The 14173-nt window shown below is 39.1% G+C and overlaps 1 protein-coding gene across 4 annotated transcripts in view; it reads left to right on the forward strand.

Annotated features, from left to right (window-relative positions):
- Positions 1-288: 288 nt before the first annotated feature.
- FSD1L (fibronectin type III and SPRY domain containing 1 like) overlaps positions 289-14173 on the forward strand; it is a 66349-nt gene continuing 52464 nt past the window's right edge. For all 4 annotated transcript variants that reach the window (XM_082619828.1, XM_082619823.1, XM_082619824.1 and 1 more), the window contains exons 1-2: positions 289-464; positions 13788-13883. In XM_082619828.1, coding sequence (XP_082475954.1) covers positions 450-464; positions 13788-13883 — 111 coding nt within the window. In that variant the 5' untranslated portion in view covers positions 289-449. The remainder of the gene's footprint in view (positions 465-13787; positions 13884-14173) is intronic.

The following is a 14173-nucleotide window of genomic DNA, read 5'->3' on the forward strand; positions in this document are numbered from 1 at the left end:
GGTCCATTCCAAAGCCTGCAGCAATCGCGCGCGCTGGAGGAAAAAGGATGGGGGGAAGGAGGGCGAGGCGTCTTCAAACGACCGGCGGGACCGAGGGGCGAGCACTCCTCTCTGCCGCTCCGTCGCTGCACCGGATAACCAGCACCCCTCTTCCACCCCTCCCCATCTCGTCTCGCAGCAGGGCGCTTGCGCAAGGCGCTTCTCGCCCCCTCCCTTCCGCGGGCCGCCCTTTCACCCTGGCAACGGCGGCGCGACTGCGGCGCGCGCGGGGCTGGGCGCGGACGGGGCGCGGCCGGGCGGCGCCGGTGCGGTCTGAGGCTGAGGCGCAGGCGGCAGTGGCCCAGCAGAGCAGTGGCCGCGGGTAGCCGTGTCGGCGTGTCCGACTTCCCTCCGTCTCCTCGCAAGGTTCTTCGACGCGGTTTTGGGTCTAGCGGACACAGCCCCTGGCCATGGACTCCCAGAAAGTAAGCGCGGGCGGGGGGCGCTGGGCCGCCGAGGTTGGGCGGAGCGCCCCGGCCGGGTGGGCGGTGGGCGAGCGGGGCTGGCCAGGCCAGCCTGAGGCTGGGCTATGGCCGCGGAGGGCGAGGCCGCCAGGCCGCTTTGCTCTTTCCCAGGAGCAAAGCGGCGCCCGCCGGGCTGCGGGGACCGCGCCCCGTGACCCTGGATAGCTTCTGCCCTGTACTTGGTCCTGGGTCCTGGGCCCTGGCTCCTGAGGGGATAGCGGGAGCCGCCCCCAGTTTTTCATCATTTTTTGCAACGGTCTGGGCCCTCTTTGATTCTCGCAGCCTCCCGGTGTGCTAGTGAGGGTTTATCCATCCTTAGCAGAAGAGGAAACCAAGGCACATGGGGATCTACCGGCTGACGCCGAAGCTGACCCCTCTCCTCGACCCAGTCTTCTATCTTGGCAAAATCTGTGCCTCTTTAGGTCGGGAACCAGATCTCCTTAGTACCGCCCCCCGCCCCAGCCTTGTCCACCGCCCCAGCCCTCCTCGGGACTAGTTCACTAGCACGGTTTGGTGTTTAGTGTTGGTTGAATTGAGAGAAAAGACTGACAGTTGTCAGAGCAGCGGTCCCACCCTCCGACCAGTTCAGTGTTGCTGGTCAGTTACCTTAATGGTTGTTTTGGCATGTTTTATACTTTCTGAACAAGTTAAAGAAAGGGTATACAGAACTAGCCGTTTCTATTAACCAAAAAAAAAAAAAAAAATTTAGAGAACATAGCCAACGTTTTGAATACAATTAGAAGTGTTATTAATATCTAGTTATAATCCCTATATAAAAATCAACCACCGTGCTCTCTTTGTTAGATTATAGTAATTGAAATATAGTGCAGTATAAGAAGGAACACAGTGTTACTAGTAATGTAGCAGGGGAAAACAAGGGCATGTCCAAGAGGCCATTCTTTTCTATTATTAGATAGAAAGTACTGGAAAAAACGTTAGAACATTGTTTTCTATCATTTTGCCTGGATTTACTTCCTTGAGGAGCACTGGGGGCGTGAGAGAATAGTGTAGTGATGTGTTTAGCGTTAACTATTACAGTATTTAACAAAAGTATGATTTCATTGTATGTGTGCATCTTGAAACTCAGGTATATTCAGTTTTTTTATTTGCATGACTATTAGTAAGACATTTTTTTAAATTACATTTTGTGTGTTTTGAATTTGTAAAACATTTCAAAGCTTATTTAACTTTTTAAATAAAAGTCATGTGATATCTGAGTGGACATTAGTTCAGAGCAAATGGAAGGGCAAAGACTTGGAGTCTAGAGACTTGGGTTCCATGCTGCTATATGTAGCTTTGTGATATGGAGCAAATCACTTAACTGTGATTAATCAATTTCCTCATTTATACAGTGGAAATAAGAATATTTTATAGAGTTACTGTAAAAAGCAGGTAATATAATTAAGTATGAATTATGTACTTTAAAGTACAGTGCCTTAAAGTTTACAAAGAATAAATACTAAAATACTCTGTGTGCTGTAAAATATAATTTTAAAAAGTATTTTAATGTGGATCATCTTATTTTGCCAGGGCATGCATTGTCTCTCATTTTAATGAGGACTCAAGAGTTGGAGTGAGTCCTGCAAGGTCATACCACTAGCCATACATAAGGCTAAGATCTGAACTTGCTTTCATTCCAAATGTTGTATTTGAGTACCTACACATACTGTGTACAGTTTTACCAGAGGTAGCGAAGAATTAGCTGTTCTTTCTTACCGGTACTAATGTGTCTTAGATAAGTTAGAGAATCAACTTCTCAATATTAGAAAATATGTTGAATTTCATTGATAGTATCAAATAATATTTCTAATAAAAATGCTTTATTTTATAGCTTAAAATAAGCATCATGTGTTGATGCTTATAACCAATTCAGTGCTCTGAATTTGAGCATTCTTTTCTCATGAATTACTGCAGAATCAATTATATACCTCAACTAATAATGAACTGAGCTGGTTATGTATTTCTCTTGAAATAAGACAGTAGTAGTACACCCCTGGCATGATTTTTCTTTTCTATTACAGAATGTTACAACGAAAATAATAGCAGGGATGATACCTTAGTCAGCATAAGGAAACATAGTTACTGCAAGTGCCAAAGGGTGAGAGTGGCTTGAATATATACGCATTTGTAAGGTATTTGGGATTTGGGCTTTAAATTATTAAGAGGATGGCTTCAGAGTCGTCTCCAGTCCTACTGTTTATGAACTGAATGAGGTTGGGCAATTTGCAGTCTCCATTTCCTCATCTTTAAAGTCTCCTTACCTCAAAGGGTTATGAAGATGGTGTTAATTTTTAAAAATCACTCGGTGCCTAGCACACATAAGTGCTATCCGTTAGCTATTAGTAATCTCATAATCTCAACTTCAAAGTAACTTTATCCCTTTGTTGATAATTTGTATAACTATTTTTCCAATCCAGTCTAGCCATTTCTTACCTTTGTCCTTAAGTTTAAAGCATGTTTTCTGTGTTTATGTCTGTAATAAATGTTTCAAATGATGGTGCCAAAGAAGAGTTGTTAAATCCTAATTGAAAGAGGATTGGAAGTTCTGACTCATGCAATCTGACAATAGAGGTTAAGTTAACTGGACAGTCTTACAGAAGCTTGATGGTGGCTAGTCAGCAAATGGATTAGCTTGACCAGCTGCTTTTTTGTCTGTGAAAATAACTTGGACTTGTGTTAGCAACAGATGCTCTGTTTGAGTAGAGGAAGAAAACATAATTACCTTGGGTATGTAAGGTGTACTGTTGGATACAGAAAACCACAGTATTATCTTCTAGAAATAAACAGAGGGATTTTGTTTATATCGAGTTTCTGGGACACTTGTGAACAGGATGTGTTATGGATAGGTGGCTTTATTTGATACTCAAACCTTTTGATTATGTCCTTAAGTGGTTTTAAGATAAAATCCCAAAGGTTTCTTTACCTGATAAAATGTGTATGTTCAAAGAAACCATTGAAACAAATAAGACATTTGTACCCTTCTAGAATCTTGGTGCTTAGAATTTGATAGTTTCAGTTAAATTCTTGTGCAGGAGATCATTCATATTCATAGGGGTTACTGTTTCTAGGAAAGGTTTGTGCTGTAGGAATAATAAAGGTGGAGGGGAAAGGGGAAGGGATCCCAGAGGAAAGATGTCATCAAGAGCATACATTGTCAGTTGTTTGCTTTTCCTCACTTTCCCCCACATATTCTACTTTCTGCTTGGAAAGGAATAGTGACAGTCAGGCAAGGCTTGATGTGCAAGACTGAACAAACCTAGACTGAGGAGACTGAACTGAGTAGGGAGAGTTTTAAAGCACAACACAACCTGCAACCAGGGGCATGGCTTCCTCATCCCAGTTTCTTCCTCTGCCCTGGTATTTGCTATCCTTTGCCTTCTTGTTGTACCCTAACAGTTCGGAGGCCTCCACCATATCCAGATAACCAAACGTCTCTCATGTTCCAAAATTACGCCTTTTTCTCTGTCCTGAGGAAAGGAAAGGAATGAAATTTGAGTATTGTTCTGTATCCAGTATTGTATTAGACTGCTTTAAATTCGCACAACAGCTGTTATTCCTATTGTAAAGATATGGAAGATGGAACTGAGAGAGGTTAAATAACTTGTTCAGAGTCACACAGCTAGCAAGTGGTAGCCTGGATTCATACCAGGTCTTTCTTCACAGCTCAAGCTTTTTTCATTACCACCCTTCTTGCCTTGCTCCTTTGCCTTTAAATGGTGGCATGATTAATGTCATTAAAACTTAAGATATAAACTTAAGATATAAACTTAAGATATATCTTAAGATATAAACTTAAGATATATCTTTATCTTAAGATATATCTTATATCTTAAGATAAAACTTAAGATATAAACCCCTATAAAGTAGGGTTTTTTTGTTGTTGTTGTTAAGAAACTAGTTTAGTAAAAATCGTTGCTAGAAAGTATAGAACATGATTTAGATAAAACTCTGGAATTTGGTCTCCCTTGCTGCTACAAATCATTTTTCTGTAGTATATGTATCTCCCTTCTCTCCAGCTCTCTTTCTTTTTTGAGGGAAGGTCTTTACTTTCTAAAATAGAGGTGTGAACAGGGAAGTATAACTGGGGTTTTATACACCCCAGCCAAGCACAACTGCAGTCATTCCCGTGGAGTGGATCAGAGTAATCTGGGATGTACAAGGTACGAGGTGCCCTCTTCAAAGAACCATGCTGACATACTCGTATCACTGTGTTTAAATACAGACACCTTCATTCTTATAGAACTTGACAGTTTAAAAAAACTAGAAATACAGTGAAACAGACCTAACTTAAAAAAATTTTTTTAAGGACAACGGTTCTTTGCAGTGCCTGGCTGAATGTAAGCAGGATTATTCATGCAGCAAACACATATTGAATGCCGTAGTGATAGATATTCCACTCCAATGTAGGGTGGACAGTACTTTGAAGTTAGTGGATTTTTTCTACAGCTTTCTTTTTGTATGTTTTATATCCTCAGTTGGCACTTCTTCCCAGCCACAAGGTTCTGATGAATCTGGTCTCAGTTATTGATATTTGTTGATGATAGCTAATTATATTTTGAACTAATTTATAACAGTGTTAGCACAGCCAGCCTGTGCACTTCTGTTGCATTATAAATATAAGTAACACAAGTTTATTGTAGGAAATTAGGAAATATAGATAAATGAAAATAAAATAAAAATCACCCATAATCCTGCCACCCAGGGATAACTTCTTTTAACATTTGTATGTATTACATTCCAGTCTTTTTTAATGCATATAGAAACTTAAAAAAACTATGGTATCACGCTATGTATAGTGATTTATAATTTGCCTCTCACTTAATATGTAAGGATATCTTTTTCCATGTTTATGTCATTCTACAACACTTAATGATTTAGCAGAATTCTTTAATATGGATATATATTACGTGATTTTTTTTTAATTTTTTTTTTTTTTTGGCTGCGTGGGTCTTTGTTGGTTCACGCACGCTTTCTCTAGTTGTGGTGAGTGGGGGCTACCCTTTGTCGCAGTGCGTGGGCTTCTCACTGCGGTGGCTTCTCTTGTTGCGGAGCACAGGCTCTAGGCACATGGGCTTCAGTAGTTGTGGCATGTGTGCCTCAGTAGTTGTGGCTCGCAGGCTCAGTAGTTGTGGCGCACGGGCTTAGTTGCTCCGTGGCATGTGTGGGATCTTCCTGGACCAGGGGTCGAAGCTGTGTCTCCTGCATTGGCAGGAAGATTCTTAACCACTGTGCCACCAGGGAAGCCCGTTTTTTTTTTGTTTGTTTGTTTGTTTTTGCGGTACGCCGCCCTCTCACTGTTGTGGCCTCTCCCGTTGCGGAGCACAGGCTCCGGACGCGCAGGCTCAGTGGCCACGGCTCACGGGCCCAGCCGCTGCGTGGCATGTGGGATCTTACCGGACCGGGGCACGAACCCGTGTCCCCTGCATCGGCAGGCGGACTCTCAACCACTGCGCCACCAGGGAAGCCCGGTCCTAACCTTTTAATATTATAAATAACAGTAAGGTGAACATCTTTGTCGTCAAGTCTCGGCTTATACTCTTTAATTATTTACTTAGAATAAATTAGTAGAAATGGAATTACTGAGTCATTGTGTATATGCTTTTAAATATCTTTTATGTGTATTGCCAAGTTGCCCTTCAGAAAGGTTATGTCAGTTTATACTGCCACCAGTGGTACCTGAGAGTACCCCCATCTCTACTTCCATTCCACCTCCCTTAATTAGATGATGGGACCTCTGGTTTCTGTGGCCGAATGTGAGCCTCCTAGACTTCATTGGATGGAACAGCCAGTTCAGAGGCCGCAAAAATGGATGAGGCTTCTTCAGCCTCTGATACACTGTATTTCCTCAAATCCTAGTTGGGAAAGAACCTCTTCTTCTGCCCTGATACCTGCAACTGGGCTCAGGGTGAAAAGACAGTATTCCCCACCATGTCTTTTATTAGATTTTTTTTCCTGTGGATCACCTCAGTTACATGTGTGTACAGAGGTAGTAATCCCAGCTGTTCACTGTTACAGAGGGCATAGCTTTCTACCAGTTAACTATTTATGATTATCAGATTCTTGAATTCCTCAACAATATATAATTCTCCTTTTCTAGCTCATTGCATCACTTTTGAGCACAATACTCTTGTTATGTGTTGCCATAGCTATGGTCAGCTGGTAAGATTCTGGTTGTCTAACTTACCAGCTGGATAGAGCATTCTGGATTTCTACTCATTACCTAATTCAAAGGAGAGGTCTTTGGTGTGGAGTGATACAAGTGGCGTAATTCCTGGTGGCATTAGGATTTTTCACTGATCCCTTTGCTCTGGTTGCAGGAACCTTATGACTTTTGTACAGTCCTCTGCAGTGTGTGCAGCCTAGAGTGGTGTAAAAGTACAGACTCTGGAGGCAGCTTCCTGGATTTGAACTGTGACTGCCATTTGACAGCTGTGTGATCAAAGGAAGTTTCTTAACTTCTTTAACCTTCTCTTTCTTCAACCATAAAATGCAAAGACATATTACTTTCTATTGTGATAATTAAAGAGATAGTCCATATTAGAAGCTTAGCATAGTGCCTGGCACATAGAAAGTGCTTAATGAATACTAACTGAAATGACTATAGTAATAGTTTGGCCCCTTTAAATTGTAGATTGATTAGTGATATTTGCAGTGGTTCTAGATTCGTGTATCTCAACTGTCTGGAATACTAGTGTAGAATTTGAATCAGAAATTTTCTCCTTGTCTGAGTAGACGCTGATGGGAAACCCATATATCACAGTGTCTAATTATGGCCACTTGGTTATTGATGCCTTTGGATTCAGAGTAGCATATAAACACAGGTATAATGGTTTTTTGCCACTGGTTCTAAGAACAGGGAGTTTCTGCATCATAACTTCAGGCGTTTATTGCACTGGATGGTTTCCAGTTAAGTAACCCAGTTGGCAGAGTTTTTTTGTTGAATGCAGAATTAAGACTCACATTTGAATTTGTCATATTCACATATATTAAGCTAAAACCAGTAGAACCGTGCCATTTCAGATGGTGACTGTCATCATGTTCTGAGACTTAATGATCATATGCCTGTGGTAAGAATAGCTTTTACTGTTGCCCTTGTGTTTGGCAGGGTGGTACATGTTACAGCCTGTTGCTCATTCCTAGTTTTTTCCAGTCTTAAAGAAAATCTTAAGTCCTTTTGATGCTCTTAGATGTTCTGACTTTCTTTTCATGGACCTCTGATCTTTGTTTTCAGGTAGTACAGTGCTAATTGTTAAGAGCATAGACTCAGGAGTCAGACTGTCTTAATTTGAATTCTGGTTCTGCCACATACTAACTCTGAGGTCCCCGGCAAGTTACTTAACCTCTTTATACCTCAGCTTCCAAACTGGAAAACGGGGATAACCAAGTATCCTACTTCATAGGATTCTTGAGAGGATTAAACAAATTAATGTATGTAAAGAGCTTAAGATGGTGCTTGGCCCTTAAGAGTATAAAAGTGTTAGTTATTATTATTTTGCTTAGAGTCAATTGATTGTGCTTTTACTTCTCATGATTTATAGGGACTATAAGCATAACTTTAAACTATGCTTCTTTGAAGAGGGTACCTCATGCCTTGTACATCCCAGATTACTTTGAGCCATTCCGTAGGAATGACTGCAGTTGTGCTTGGCTGGGGCGTGTCATCCCCCCCACCTTGTTAACATAGCAGTTACCTTAGACTAATTCCATAGTCAAGTAATTGAGAGGCTTAATTTTGATAGTGTAGGTTTTCTTGAGCTCCTGGTGTCTGAGGTGCATGACCAAAGGATAATGGCTAAGATTGCCTTTGCCTATGCCTACTGCCTCTGGAGACATACATTCTATATATTTTGCTGTGATCCAGCAGAATTCGTATTTGTCAAAGCATATCTTCAGACCTGTATCACCTAAAGCTTTTAGTCATGGCCACCTGAAGTCTTGCAAAATCAGTTATATTATCTAGATAAACTTCAGATGATTTATATTGCCTTTATCCATCTATGTTTATCTGTCACTTTATCCATCAGTATTTGGAGGGTAATGGGAGACTTGAGAGCTGAGATGAAGTCTGAGAGACCCTGGTAGGCATAATTTCAGGTTGATAGAGTTCCAGTTGAAAGTTGTCTTTGCCCTTCTTCACCGTCAGGCTTTGATAATAAAAGAAATGAAGCAAGTGTGCATGTGTGTGTGCACGTGCGCGTGTGTATACTTAGATATATAGAATGGGCTCATTCTGTACTTTTTTGGAACTTGTTTTAACAAAAAATTGTGTATGTGTTTTAGAACAGGAGGAATTGATAAATGTGAGGGTTCCCAGGTGGGAAGCAAAGCATATTAGAGAAACTCACAGCAGGCTACTGCAGCTGGAATACAGCAAGAGAGAAGAAGTCTGGTGTGAGTTGAAACAGGTGAGGTAGGCAATGGGAAGATCATGCAGGGTCTTACAGATTATGTAATGTCATGTTTAAGATCATGTTAACAGCTCATGTTAAAAGATTTTCAGTTTTATCCAAGGACTTGTGGCAAGACGATTAAGCAGGAAGAGTGATGCTAACATATTACTCTAGCTGCAATATAGAGAACTGATTACTGGGGAGAAAGAATAGATCAGAGGCCTGTTAAGAAGTTTTTCAAGAGTATAAGTTGAGATATGATACTGACTTGTGGTAATAGTGATTACAGAGTTATTTAGGAGGTAAAATCTACAGAATTGGTGACTGCATGTAGAGCACAAATGAAAGGAAAGGATGTAATTATGATGGCCTAGGTTTCTGGGGTTTTTTTCCTTTCAGTTTTATTGACATATATCACTATATAAGTTTAAGGTGTACAGCATAATGATTTGACTTACATACATCATGAAATGATTATCGCAGTAAGATTAGTGAACATCCATCATCTCATGTAGATAAAAAATAAAAGAAAAAGAGAAAAGTATTTTTTCTTTGACGAGAACTCAGGATTTACTCTCAACAACTTTAATATATACTAGGCAACAGCGTTAATTATATATAACATATAGCAGTGTTAATTATATTTATCATGTTGTGCATTATACCCCTAGTACTTGTATCTTTTGACTACCTTCATCTACTTCTGAGTCCTCCCACCCTCTGCCTCTGGTAACCACAAATCTGATCTCTTTTTCTGTGAGTTTGTTTTTGAAGTATAATTGACGTACTGTGTTAATTCCTGTAGGAATTAACTATGTTAATCACACAACATAGTGATTTAATATTGCTATGCATTACAGATGATCACCCCAATAAATCTAATTACTATCTGTCACCATACAATGATATTACATTATTATTGACTATTTTTACCACGCTGTACATTTTATCTCTGAGACTCATTTATTTTGTAACTGGAAGTTTTTACCTTTTAATCTCCCTCACCTACCTCACCCATCCCCCTCCCCCTCTCCCCTCTGGCAACCACCTGTTTGTTTTCTGTAACTATGACTCTTTCTGTTTTAATATGTTTGTTCGTTTGTTTTGTGTTTTAGATTCCACATATAAGTGAAATTATATGGTATTTATCTTTCGCTGTCTGACATATTTCACTTAACATAATATCCTCTAGGTCTATCCATGTTGTTGCAAATGGCAAGATTTCATTATTTTTTATGGCTGAGTAATATTCCAGTTTATATATCTCACATCTTCACTATCCATTCATCTATCAATGGGCACTTAGGTTGCTTTCTTATTTTGGCTATTGTGAATAATGCTGCAGTGAACATAGGAGTGCATTTATCTTTTTGAATTAGTATTTTCAGATTAGTATTTTTGTTTTCAGATAAATACCCAGAAGTAGAATTGCTGGATGGTATGGTAGTTCTATTTTCATTTTTAAGGAAACCTCCTACTGTTTTCCATAGTGGCTGCACCAATTTACTTTTCTACCAACAGTGTACAAGGGTTCCTTTTTCTCTGCATCCTCTCAAGAGCTTGTTATTTGTTGTCTTTTTGATAATAGCCATTCTGACAGGTGTGAGGTGATATTTCATTGTGGTTTTGATTCGCATATCCCTGATGATTAGTGATGTTGAGCATCTTTTCATGTGCCTGTTGGCCATCTGTATGTTGTCTTTGGAAAAATGTCTGTTCAGGTCCTCTGCTGATTTTTTAATTGTTTTTTTTTTTTTCTGTTTTTGATTTTGAGTTGCTAGGTTTCTGGTTTTACAGCTGGTAGTGCCATTGGTAGAGATAGAACACTAGAGGAGGGCTCAGGTTTAGTGGAGGACATTATGACATGTTGAGTTTTGAAGTGCTTTTGAGACATCCGAGTGGAGATTTCAAGTAAGCAGTTCGATTAAAATGGTCTGGAGCTCAGAGAATAGGTGCTGTACACAGCTTACATCACTTTCATTGAGACTTCTGGCTTTGCACTTCCTCCTCAGCTTCTTTATCAATTACTTGTGTCTCCATTATAAAAGCTAGTGATTAAATTTGGAGGCCCTGGAGGGGTAGAGTAGGGTAGAAAACTCCATGCATTATGGTATCTTCTAGTTCTTTTTTGCCTCTTTCTCAAAGTTTCTTATCCTGCCCTGGTATGTTGCTTGCCATATTTAGAAAATACTTTAAAAAAAGTTCTGCTGGACTTGCCTCTCCTTACATGCCTCCTATATTAGGAACACAGTATCCCTGTATAGATCTCTTCCCTGGGTCTTACCACTTAGAGAAAACTTTAACTTCATGTCACATACACAGACTAGGGTAAAGTTTCAGAACTCAGCTTATGTAGTCCTGCTTTCAGAACTTTTTTCTTGGAATACCAGAATTTCTATATGTGTTTATATTATGTCAGATTCTTGAATTATTTTTTTAAATGATACTCCTTTCTTTTTTTAAAACATTTATTTATTTATTTGGCTGCGCTGGGTCTTAGTTGCGGCACACAGGATCTTTTAATTGTGGCATGTGAGATCTTTTAGTTGTGGCATGTGAGATCTTTTAGTTGTGACATGTGGGATCTAGTTCCTTGACCAGGGATCGAATCCTGACCCCTTGCATTGGGAGTGCAGAGTCTTACTTAGCCACTGGACCACCAGGGAAGTCCCAGATTCTTGAATTATAATAGCTGTATGTGGATAGAAGTTAAAATGTTACAATCAAGTTCCTTTACCAGAATTTCACTAATTTCATTGGACAAAGCTTAAGCTCAAGCTGTGATTCTCCAAGAAAATTCCAGTGGTTTTATATGTCATTGAAGAGTCTTAGCAAACCAAAATATTAAAACAATATGTAATTTATTGTATGGGTGTTTCATATAATGGGCAAATTGGTTAGGTTTAGAGGCAATATTCTAAAGTGGTAAAGAGCGTGGGCTTTCCGAGCATAATCATTACCTTACAAGCAGTGTCACTTTGGGCAACTGATTGAATCTCCGTTTTCTCATCTATATAATATGGATGTAACCCTACCATTGGGAGGGTTAGAAGAGGATGCAGGTAGTCAGTCTATTAACCTGAAAAGCCCAATCTTAATCAAAGCTTACTGTACACAGGCCGAGGACTGGCAGAACCATTTTTACTGTTCCATTGTGTTTTTTAAAGTATATAGAGAGTCTGTCTTGGATGAATACTCGAAAGACTCTTAAGTCTTCTACCCTCCTTTTCTACATCTCTGTACTACCACTCTCGTCCCTCCAGCTGTGCCCACCCCTCCCCCAGGTACTTGCTGCATTCTGCGTTGTCTTTATATTCAAATCTCCATGTACCTGTTTCTGGAGGGAACACCGAGAGGATAAACAGCTAACTCTTTCATAGCATAACTTCATTGTGTTATTATACTAAAATAACAACAGTGACGAGGATGGGAAGAAATCGTATTGGTAAGTGAAGCAGAGAGCCTTAGTCCGGCCCAGGGATGATAATACCTACTTATCTCCAGGGATTGTTGGGAGAATGAAATGAGAGCTGTAACTATTTTAATTTTTTTACTATAATGCTTTATGAACATTTATATGCAATGTTATCCCTTTATCAGATTATTTCCTGAGCTCTTTATATTTAGCCTTTTTATTTATTTTATTTTTTTTGCGCGGTACGCGGGCCTCTCACTGTTGTGGCCTCTCCCGTTGCAGAGCACAGGCTCCGGACGCGCAGGCTCAGCGGCCACGGCTCACGGGCCCAGCCGCTCCGCGGCATGTGGGATCCTCCCGGACCGGGGCATGAACCCGTGTCCCCTGCATCGGCAGGCGGACTCTCAACTACTGCGCCACCAGGGAAACCCTATATTTAGCCTTTTATCAGTTTTTGATAATATTTTGAGGTGAACCTTTATTATACAAAACCTTATAGGAAATTATTAAAATATTTATGTTTGTAGGTACTTACGGAAATAAGACTTGTACTTCTGGGAAAAATTATAAAGTGAAAGTACTTGCTTTTGATTTTTACTGAGAATACGAGTACCTTGTTTGGATTTTGCTTTTACTACCCATGAAGAGTTATTAAACAACTAGACCTGTGATGTACAATATGACAGCACTTGTCACATGTGTAATAAAAAGTGAAATTAATTCAAGTTAAAATAAATTTAGTTCCTCAGTTGCTCTATCCACATTTCAAGAGCTCATTAGCTTGATGTGGCTAGTTACTACCATATAGGACAGCACATATATAGGATATTTCTATTATAGCAGGAAATTTTATTGAACAACACTGAAGTAGAGAGTATGAGAAAGTTAAATAATCAAGTGTTTTATTTAAATAGGAAGCATTATCAAAAAGTCTGAGGTATTTGCTACTAAAATTACCTTATTTATTATGGTTCTATAGCATCTGTAAATATTGCAGTGAATGTTGTAATTTTAACTGCAAATTTATTATCTACTTTCATATTTCTAAAATATAATGTTTTTAATTTTTATAAATAAATAAAATGTCAAATTTCAGTTGTCTCTGCTTTTATTCCTCATTTCCTAATGTTGATTAGAAGTTTCCATTTATTTTTGCAACGTTTAAGGATTTGGTTCTGTTCGTTTGCCATGGCCTTATGACCTAAAGTAACAGTCTTTATGTTAAATAATATTGATCATCTTCAGTGTGAAAGATATGGTGGTAATTAAGTTGTACACTACGAATAAGAGGTTGTAAAACAGTACCAATATATATCCCATCTTTTGTAATTATAGCGTTTGAACAATGAACAGTTTTACATTGCTCCTGTTTATTATGTAATATACTCTTACAGAGTTTGTTTAGAGAACTGTTGTTATAAAGTTTATAATTCTCTTTTAATAAAATATCATAGTGTTAAAAATTTTTTTTTATCCTAGGAAGCTCTACAAAGGATCATTTCAACTCTGGCAAATAAAAATGATGAAATTCAGAACTTTATTGATACACTAAATCAAACACTAAAAGGAGTTCAGGTATGAATCTGTTTTAAAAAAAAATTTGTGTGAATATGTCACAATTAATGATTGTTGGGTCAAATCAGAAGTATAAATATACAATGTCAACTATAGATTATAAACTAATGGAGGTGAGAGCAGGGTTTTTAAATGGCAGATAAATAAAAATGCTTTATTTGCTATTCCCACATTCTCCATGGAAAGATCAAATAGTAAGGGAAAAAGAAAACTCTGGAATATTGCTAGGAATATTATAATGCTCACTTTTCTTCCTTTCCATTTCATGTTTGTCTTTTCTAATTCCAATT

The sequence above is a fragment of the Mesoplodon mirus genome (genome assembly GCF_964341445.2).
Source record: "Mesoplodon mirus genome assembly, chromosome: 1".
Classification (NCBI taxonomy): domain Eukaryota; kingdom Metazoa; phylum Chordata; class Mammalia; order Artiodactyla; family Ziphiidae; genus Mesoplodon; species Mesoplodon mirus.